The 10,169-nt window shown below is 53.6% G+C and overlaps 1 protein-coding gene across 2 annotated transcripts; it reads left to right on the top strand.

The window, feature by feature from the left end:
- Positions 1 to 499: 499 nt before the first annotated feature.
- Positions 500 to 9,824, top strand: LOC144732797 (UDP-galactose translocator-like). Of its 2 annotated transcripts, XM_078614395.1 has the most exons (4): positions 502 to 591; positions 5,352 to 5,456; positions 7,721 to 7,903; positions 8,162 to 9,824. In XM_078614395.1, the coding sequence occupies exons 1-4, from the start codon at positions 552 to 554 to the stop codon at positions 8,428 to 8,430; spliced, it is 597 nt and encodes a 198-aa protein (XP_078470521.1). In that variant the 5' UTR covers positions 502 to 551; the 3' UTR covers positions 8,431 to 9,824. The 2 variants fall into 2 exon arrangements, with proteins under 2 accessions (XP_078470522.1, XP_078470521.1); XM_078614396.1 differs by lacking the exon at positions 5,352 to 5,456 and having other exon boundaries at positions 500 to 591; positions 8,162 to 8,498.
- Positions 9,825 to 10,169: the final 345 nt, after the last annotated feature.

Genomic DNA, 10,169 nt, shown 5'->3' with positions numbered 1-10,169 from the left:
AATACTATTTTCTTAAACGCAATTGCGTCGATAATCAATTGGAGTATCGGAATTGGAACGCAAAAAATCCGCAGGAGATGGAGCGACGGGACAAGCTCGCGTGGGGGGAGCTCTTGCATCGGCATGATCCGGAGTGGGGGGAGGTGGGTGGGTAAAGGTGGGTGAGGTGTGTACGTGAAAGGAGAGAGAAAAGTTGTTCATCCAGCAGTGGATCGGCCCTGGCTTGCTGTTGACGATGCCGCTGGGGGGAGTGGGGGAGGCTACCACGGTATTTACGGCCGAAGCGTGGACGTGGAGTCCGGAGCGGTGCCGCCTCGTGATTGGTCAGAGGCTCGGCCTAGGCTCCACCCCCCACCCCACCCCCCCCCGCGCGCGCGCTCCGCGACCAATCGGCGCTGTGCTAGGGTGGCGCGCGACGCCCGGGGGGCGTGGCGAGAGACGGATGGGGGCGGGGCGAGAGGCGGTCGGGGGCGTGGCCAAAGTGAGAGTTTGTCTACATCCGCCGCCGGTGACAAAAAATTGTGAAGCGGCTTCGCGGAGGAGTCGGAGCTATGGCGGGCGCGGAGGAGGCCGGAGCGCACGACGGGAAACGTGAGCGCAGAGTCACAAACTAACCCCCCCACCACTAACCCCTTCATGCCCCGAGGTGCCAGCGGCGGTGCCTCGCGTTGATTTGGCGTCACGGAGTTGAGAACGTTGATTGCCGGCGGTTTGGCGGTGGTTGTTGGTGTTAAGGAATCGATCTTTTTTTTTGTAACTCGCCGAGATCGATGCTTCATTCACGGCAATGGTGAAAGATCGATTCGATTCCGGGAATCGATGTTAGCCCACCGTGGCGAATGGTGGAATCGATAGTGGCCGGTTTTACTTTTGACGATTCTCTACGTGAACCGTCGACGTCTTGTATCGATTACGCGCCAGTCGGAATCGAAATCGATTCGTCTCCCGGGTGTCCCTTCGACTTATAAGATGACAAACCTCGATTTGAAGCTTTCGTGACTGCAGGGATTCATCTTCTTGGTTCTTTCGGTAAAGTCACGTAGAAGGGAAATAATAAAATAATACAAATAAAACATAATAAAATACATAATAAAATAATACGTAATAAAATGCGTTGTGGCCGAGATTTGTATTTTATAATGTTTTATTTTTATTATTGTATTATTTCCCTTCTACGTGACTTTACCGAAAGAACCAAGAAGAAGACGACAAACCCTTAACGCGCCCCTCTTGTGTATAGAGGCAAGACTTTAGCGAGGAGGAGGAGGACTTCGTCTTTATAATCCAGTAGCGGCGGTGTGTGTGTGGGGGGGGGTCATTCTGTGAAGTATTGGAGTCCTGTAGTCACGAAAGCTTCAAATCTAGAATTAATACCCTCATCGGGGAGGAATTCCACCTATCTGTTAGAGTTTTTATTTTACTTTTATACATTTTTATTTAATTTTTTTACCTACGTGACTTTACCGAAAAAACCTAAGAATATGAATCCTTGCAGTCACGAAAGCTTCAAATCTAGAATTAAGTCCTGTAGAGTTACGATGGCTTTGAAATGATTTTAGTGAAAATTCCATCACAGTTCCTATGATCACTGTTTCATAGCGTTCATGGCTTTATTTTGGTGATTTCGAAAAGTGTTTTGGTTGGGCCATGCTTGTTTGTTGTAGTGTACAGAGTTAGACTGATGGCCTTAATCTAAGTTTTGTTGTTGTTGTTTGACTTGCATCCCACTTGGATTTTTGCACACAGCGTTGGTGTACGGTGCCTTTTCTGCAATATTTTGCTGTCTTTTCTTGCATTTTCTGTTTGCACTTAGTCACATATTCCCTTTAAGATGTTTTCTTGTTCATGTTTTTTGTTTGTTGCGGTTGCACCCGATTCAAGAGCCGAATGGCTCACAGGGCTACACCTAATAAGTTAACTTGAACTAGTGGTGGTGGTGTTTGTGGTGCATGCCTGTCAACCCCTTATCAGTGCTGCCTACCTTACTGCAGGCCAATTCAGACCTCATTGGTCACCCCGTGCCCCTTACACATCTCTACGTGCATCCTACAAAGCCCCATCACAAGGGGGAAACACAGACAGACGATACATTCTTTGCCCAAGTATTGAAACGGCCGTACGCCGTATGGACCTGAACTAAATTTCCCTGTACAAGAATACGGGGTAAACCGTATGGGTTGACATCGATGCTATATCTAGCTATCTCTATGGGTATCTATGTATCGCTGTGGGTCTATATGGGTCTCTGTATCGCTGTGGGTCTCTATGGATCTCTATGGGTCTCTATGTATCTTTGTGGGTCTATATGGGTCTCTATGTATCTGTGGGTCTCTGGATCTCTATGGGTCTCTGTCTATAATACTACCTGTCAACCCCTTATCAGTGCTGCCTACCTTGTTGCAGACCAATTCAGAGCTTATTGCCCCTCATCAATCTCAACGTTCATCCTACAAAGTCCGACCACAAGGGAGAAACACAAACAGACGTGATTTTTTTTGCCCGCATTGAAACGGCTGTACGCCATATGGACCTAAAAACTCAATTTCCCGGTACAAGAATACGGGGTATAAACCGTATGGGTTTGGCAGCTATGACGGTGCCAGTCTGGGTGTGTGGGACGTGGTGTTATGGTGGGCGCTGTGGGGTGTGCCTGGGGGTGAGTGGGTGGGGTGAGTGTGGTGAAGCTCAGGTGAGTGTGAGGCAGTGGGTGTTGTATGTCTGCCAGTCGTCTCAAATCGGTCAACCCATGACACCTGCTGGGTCTGTCCCGTGACCTGCTGTCAGCAGCGAGCCTTCAACACTTCACGTGATTGCCTCAAAGTGCACCTGGCCTGGCACAGGCGCCGTGGTGAGGTCACCGCCACTTAGTGGCGAACGGCGGGCATTGTTGTTGTTGTGTATTGTCTGGGAGACAAAGGCGGCCGGGCGTGGTGCTGGCGACCCACCGGCTCGTGTGCCGTTCCGGGCCTTCATAGGTGCTCGCTAACTGCACTTGCCCCCAAAAGGCTGTTAAGGCTACACGGGGGGATCTTCGTCTTTGTTTCTACCAAAGTACGAGGACTGTTTCTACCAAATATCACGGTGGAAACACCCAATCGCCCTTGTTGCTGGAGGCCCCAGGGGGACCGGCGTTGTTTGATGCCCTTCTGGCCAAAACCCCACGTCGTGGAGACGGATTGAACCCCCCCCCTTTCCCTCACGGGCTTCCTCCAGAAAACCACTGCTGGTCGGCCACGTGGAATGTCCCAACGCTTTCTGTGGCGGACAGGCTGTTGTCATTCCCCGTTCCTCCCAGGACCTCTGTGGAGTACGTGGTGGTGCGGTGGGTCGGTTTGTGGCTTCAGTTTGTGGCTCCAGTCGGCCATGAAGGGGTGACCGGTCCTCCTCCGCTACGTGGCAGCCAACTGCCAAACAAAACAGGGAGCGGCATTGCTGTTGAAAACACGAATCAAAGGGGGGTTATCGGAGCGTGGAGGCGAGGCGTGTGAAGCCGCGAGTCGCACTGTGGGGCTCGCATACGCCCCCCCCCCCCCAACGAAGATGTGCACGTCAGTGGAAGGGGATGAAGGCAAGGGCCCTTTGAGCCAGATGCCTTCTATGGCCTCTTATTCCAGGTGCTGGCTAAAGTTGCCCCCTCGAGATAGAGTCGTCCTGTTGCGACGCTCACAACAACGAGCGGAGCGCCCGGGCGGCTAAAACGCGGCAAGTTGACACAGTAGGGTGGGGGGCGGGGGTGCACAGTCAACCCATGGAACCTGTCCCGTGACGAGTACCGTAAATAGCGTGGGGGCAGGGGGTCCCTTGCCCCCCCGTGATGGCCAAAGCTACAACAACCACCATGAGAGGTGGTTTCGACAGTGTTGCGGCCCCACCTGACCAATGGCCGCACCCCACGGCAGGTCACTGCGCCACTCTTCGTGACCTGCCGGTGTCCTCGGGGTGCACCTAGCCTGGCACAAGCGTCGTGGTGACGTCACCGCCACTTAGTGGCGAATGGCGGTTGTTGTTGTGTGTGTGTGTCTCCCTGTCACGCTGTCTGTGTGCCTGTCTCGAGGTGTCTTGACATTTTTGTTCACTGTCTTTGTGTGTATCTGTGTGTCTGGTTTTGTGTCTGTCCGAGTCATTCTTCATGTGCGTACCTGTGTCATTTTCCACATCCTATCAGCCGCATGGCCTTCTGGGAGCGATATTTTTCCAGTTCAGTTGCATTGAATTATTACGAGCAAACTGGACCGGTTTCGACTTTCAACGTCTCATCAGCAGAGCCAGGCTCGCTTACACCACGGTTGGTGGACTGTCAGTGCGTGTGTCTCTGCCAGTGTGTCAGGAATAAAATGCTTTCATGGCTTTGGCTATGATGACATCTTGGTGTAAAATGACACAATCGGTGATTAGCATGGTCGGCGACTTAAGGTGCAAAAGAAGTTGAACATACATACTTCCGTAAAGGTGGGTCGTTCTGTTTAAATATATCCACTGCCTTTAAAGTTAACGTGTGTGCACAGATGGTTGTGCAAAGGTGAGAGAGAGAGTGTGCGCTTTAATACGATAAGTACAGGATGAAAGCTGGTTCAACATCAATGGGAGCTGCTGTGATCGTGTGCGTACGTGTGTGGATAGTTGTTTGGGGAGGGGTGGCACAGTGGTTAGGAAATGCTCGACGAACCCGGCAAACCTGATTTTTTTTCTTTCTGGATACAGCCCGACATCGCTAGCAAGTGAAACCTGAACCAGTTTCGGGCTCTCTCTTAGGTCGACTTGGCCTTAAATGAGCAGGTGGTGCAGTGTGTCAACATCAGTACTGGGCAGACAAAGACGGCTGGGCGTGGTTGCCGGCAACACCTTCCCACGTGTCGCCGCGCCTGCCATAATTGGTGTCTAATAGGTGCCCGCTCACAGCACTCGCCATTGAGGAAATAACATTGATGATGATGTCATCAATGTTTTTTGCCATCGGGGGTTAGGTTCCTGGAACAGGTCGCGGGTAGGAAAATCCGTGCTTGATAAAGTACTGGGGGCCTTTGGGACATAGGGGATTAGGGGAACCACGGCCACGGTCAGACTCGTCATAGGTCAACTGACTTGCCCTGTTGGTTCACCAAACACGGATACAATACAGTGCATGACACAATGACATAATCAAACATAAACATTACATTAACTTTACATGCCTTTAATATTAACGACGATGATGATGGGGGAAGGGGCGGTTACAAGGAGGAGGGCCTCAGCCCAGCCTCCCCCCTCTTCTTCCAGCTCATCAATAACAGATCGAGTGGACAGGCGTATGTGTGCAGCACGTTGTCGGAATCGGAAGAAAAAATAAAATAACTTTATCGGTACGTCTTCAGGTCGGAAGACGTATCAAGGCACCCACAAGGCCATGCGGGACGGCGTGTGGCACAGTTTGGCGCCAGCTCTCACAGAGTGCGGTCGTGCCGCTGCGGTTCTCTGCGGTGAGTACAGGACAACGTCTTTAAAAACACAGCGGCGCTACGCCTCTAAATGAAATTAACGCTGGCCGCTTGAGCGTTCCGAGGTTAGGCGGTAAGCTGCGCAGCGCCTCGGGTGGTCACGGCTGGCCACGGGTGGCGGTGTGGCGTGGAGGAGAACCGTGGCCCCCGCGAAATTTGTAAGTTCGTGTTGCGGACCCGCGCTTAACCCGTGGATACTCAAATTGCCAGGTCCGCGGTTGGTAAATCGGTGTACAACTAAATAAACCGTGTGCACGTGAACGAGCGCTTGGCAAGTCCGCGGTTTGCGATGGGGTTGTTGTACAATGGCAACAGAAAATGCAAAGCGAGCAAAGAGGCCCCGAAGCGCCTCGTGCATGGGGTTACACTGAGAGACGGAAAGAGGAGCACGTGGATGAGACGACGGACGCTGGTTCGCGACATCATCCAGACTATTAAAGAAAGCTAGGGGGGCTTGGACGGGACACGTCGCGGCTCCGCGGGACTTTCGCCGATGGTCAAGATTCGCGCCAGGGCAGGGAACGCGTCCGAGACGACGTCCGTCAAGGAGCCGGAGCTACGAGATCGGCTCGTGCGCAGGCATCATTGCATCGCGCGGATCGCGAGACGGGTTCGCTGCCGTTATGGGGACATCTTCCTCCGGCACTGGATAGACAACAACTCGTGATGATGGCTCGGGCCCATGGCTGACGTTGGTGATGGATCGTCACCAGTCTCTTTTGTTGTAACACGACTGCACATTGCGTAGTGAGCGCGTGCGTAGTGAGCGCGTGCATGTGAACGTGTGTTTGTGGGGAGCGGTGGTGTAGCGGTTAGCTCGCTGCACTACGAACCTGGCGATCCGGGTTCGATTCCCGCTCACGGCGAACACCAGTGACGATTATCTGAACCGGTCCTGGGCCTCCACTAGGTCGACTCAGCCTCAAACGAGTACCTGGTGCGGTGTGTAAACATCGCCACTAGGGAGACAAAGGCGGTCGGGCGTGGTGCTGGCCACCCACCCCCTCGTGTGCCGTTCCGGCCTTCATAGGTGCTACGCTAACAGCACTTGCCCCTACAGTCTGTCATGGCTATACGGGGGATCTTTGTCTATCTTTGTGGGGAGTAGTGGCACAGTGGTTGGGGCACACGGTGTCACGGACCTCGAAACCCGAGTTCAATCCCTGCTCGCGGCCAACATCGATGACCAATATCTGAACTGGCCCTGGACCTCGCTTGGGGCAACTCGCCTTTAAATCCATACCTGGTGCGATCTGTAAACAGCACTGTAGAGACAAAGGTGGCCGGGCGTGGTGTTGGCCACCCACCACTTCATCGGTGCGCCATGCCGGCCTTCATAGGTGCTCGCTACAACAGCATTCACCCCAACAGCCTGGTAAAGACCATACGGTGGAGGGGGGGGAATCTTTGTTTTGCCGTTGTGTACGTGGAACCGCGCGTCATCTCGTCGTGGGATCTCGTGAAAGCAGAGGCCGGACCTGACGCTTACACGGGACCCACAATGGCCCTGAATCCCGGGGGTCCCAGGGGCCCCCCACTCGTCCCCACCCCACCCAGGCGCTCACAACGCCCGACACTTGTATTCATACTATTATTTACTACTCCGCTTGTTTACCCAGGAGAAGCCTCACCGAGTCTCATGACTCGGGAGTCCTGCCAGGTTTTTTGCAGTAGGGGTGGCGATGTTGTGTAATCCCAGTCGAGTAATTGGCATTGGCATGTTTGGCTATTAGTGAGTCACACTGTCGTCTTTTAAAATTTTTCTTCAATCTGAAACGCGAACTAAACAAAATGAACAACTTGGAGGTGGGGCTAGGTGATGAGTGGCTTCCTGGTGAGTGGTTTTAAGGGTAGGGCTAATGCTAGTGGCTATCTGGCTAATTGCTTAACGGTAGGAGTAGGGTCTGGCTGGCTGGTGGTGGTTCAAGTTAGGGCCTGGTTGGCGATCGTGGTTAGGGGTAGAGTCTGGATGGCTATCGTGGTTAGGTTTAGGCGTTGGGTCTGGCTGGCTAGTGTGGTTCGCGTCTGGTTGGCCAGTGTGCTTCGGTGTAAGGTCTGGTCAGTGTGGTGGGATTATCGCCATGTACGTGTGCGAGTAGGCGTGTGCTCTGAGTGGTTAACAGTGGCTGAGTCTGTTGGTGGTGGTGTCCGTCACCATGTTTGCATGCCGGCGCTTAGAGGTTGGCGCTGGTTGACGGTGGTGTTGGCGACCCCCCCCCCCCCTTGCCCCCCCCCACTGTGGTCAGGCAAAGAACGACTCAAGTACGTGAGCCTGGCCGTGCTGGTGGTGCAGAATGCGTCGCTCATCCTCAGCATCCGCTACGTGCGCACGCTGCCCGGTGACAAGTTCTTCTACACGACGGCCGTGGTGCTCGCCGAGCTGCTCAAGATGCTCACCTGCCTCGTGCTGCTCCTGCTGCAGCATCGCGGTGAGCGGGCTGGGTGGGCTGGGCTGGGCTGGGTACAGACGGGGAGGCGCAGGGAGACTCGGGGCCAGTTGAAGGGGAGGCGCGGGAGGACGCGGTGGGGACGCAGGGAGACGGTGCGGAGACGCGGTGCAGACGCGGGGAGACTCGGAGGAGCATTCAAAGACGCGGGGAGACTCGGGGAGATTCAGCGAGGCTTCCCCGGGTCGACGAGCGTCGTAGTAGTGATGCTAATACTGTGACGTGCACGCGATGGCGCAGGCAACGTGTGCGAGTGGCTGCGCTACCTCTACGAGTCGATCGTGCTGCAGCCCGCGGACACGCTCAAGCTGGGCGTGCCCGCCGTCATCTACACCTTGCAGAACAACCTGCAGTATGTGGCCATCTCCAACCTCCCCGCAGCCACCTTCCAGGTGTGCGTGTGGTCTGTGTGTGCGTGTGTGTGGTGTGCGTGTGGTCTGTGTGTGATGTGTGTGGTGTGCGTGTGGTCTGTGTGTGTGATGTATGGTGTGCGTGTGGTCTGTGCGTGATGTGTGGTGTGTGCGTGGTCTGTGTGTGATGTGTGTGGTGTGCATGTGGTCTGTGTGTGATGTGTGTGGTGTGCATGTGGTCTGTGTGTGATGTGCGTGTGGTCTGTGTGTGATGTGTGGTGTGCGTGTGGTCTGTGTGTGATGTGTGTGATGTGTGGTGTGCGTGGCTTGTCTTGATGTGTGGTGTGCGTGGCTTGTCTTGTTGTGTGGTAGGTGTGCGTGATGTGCGTATGTATGTGTGGTGTGTGCGTGTGTGGGGAGCGGTGGTGTGGCGGTTAGCGCGCTGCGCTACGAACCCGGCAACCCGAGTTCGATTCCCGGTCGCGGCCAACACCGGTGACGATTATCTGAACCGGTCCTGGACCCCCCCCCAAAATTGACTCAGCCTCAAATGAGTACCTGGTGTGGTGTGTAAACATCGCCACTGGGGAGACAAAGACGGCCAGGCGTGGTGCTTGCCACCCATCCCCTCATGTGGCAGGGCCGGCCTTCATAGCTGCTCACTCACAGCACTTACCCCAACAGTCTTTTAAGGCTACACAGGGGAGCTTTGTCTGCGCGTGTGTGTGTTTGCGCTGTAAAAAAATCCGATAAATGAACCAAACTGAATATTTGGAGTGAACAATTCGCTTCAACCAAAAAAATTCCTAAGCCAAATCCAAAAACAAGGACTCAAAAATAAATAAAAATTGCACTGCAGCTCGAATGGTCATTTTTGTTTTTAATAAAGGCTGCAGTCCCTAAGCCTATGACACTGTAGGGCATATTGACTGCGGTCCCTCAGTCACAAAGTGATATGTGTGCATAGCCACGCGAGGCTGCTGCACCGTCAACACGAGGCCTGAGGGTGAGACACTGAGACTCCGGTGTGTGATAGTCACATCACACCCACACGGGCCAGGATGCAGTCGTGGAAACGCCACATTCCTGTTGGACAACCACTGTTGAACTTTCCCACAGAGCGGTAGCAACTCTATCGACCCCTGAGGGATGATGATGGGCTGAGTGAACCCCTCCCCCGAACTTTGATTTGAACTCGTGACCTTCCGATTGCGAGCCGCTCGCTCTACCGCTGAGCCTCCGGGCAGCGTTTATTAACAACACCACCACCATCAACACCACCATCACCACCATGATCACCATAAACACCACTATCTACAGCCGCCATTCGCCTTAATTATACGTTGACGCCTCTACTTACGAACACTCGACTTAGGAACGTTTAGAGACACGACCAAACCAGTCCGCATGTCCAGTTGCCCATTCGGACCGCGAGTCGTAAGTTCAACCGCCGCGCAATAGATGGCTGTGGTGGCATCTACATCTGCAGAACGTGAAGAACCAGTGGCATCTATATCTGCAGAACGTGAAGAACCAGTGGCATCTACATCTGCAGAACATGAAGAAACAGTGGCATCTACATCTGTAGAACATGAAGAACCAGTGGCATCTACATCTGCAGAACGTGAAGAACCAGTGGCATCTACATCTGCAGAACATGAAGAACCAGTGGCATCTACATCTGCAGAACGTGAAGAACCAGTGGCATCTACATCTGCAGAACATGAAGAACCAGTGGCATCTACATCTGCAGAACACGAAGAACCAGTGGCATCTACATCTGCAGAACGTGAAGAACCAGTGGCATCTACATCTGCAGAACATGAAGAACCAGTGGCATCTACATCTGCAGAATGTGAAGAACCAGTGGCATCTACATCTGCAGAACGTGAATAACC

The sequence above is a fragment of the Lampetra planeri genome, chromosome 44, assembly GCF_965212315.1.
Source record: "Lampetra planeri chromosome 44, kcLamPlan1.2.h2, whole genome shotgun sequence".
NCBI classification, from domain to species: Eukaryota; Metazoa; Chordata; class Hyperoartia; order Petromyzontiformes; family Petromyzontidae; genus Lampetra; species Lampetra planeri.
This window is presented reverse-complemented; position numbering and strand designations above follow the sequence as displayed.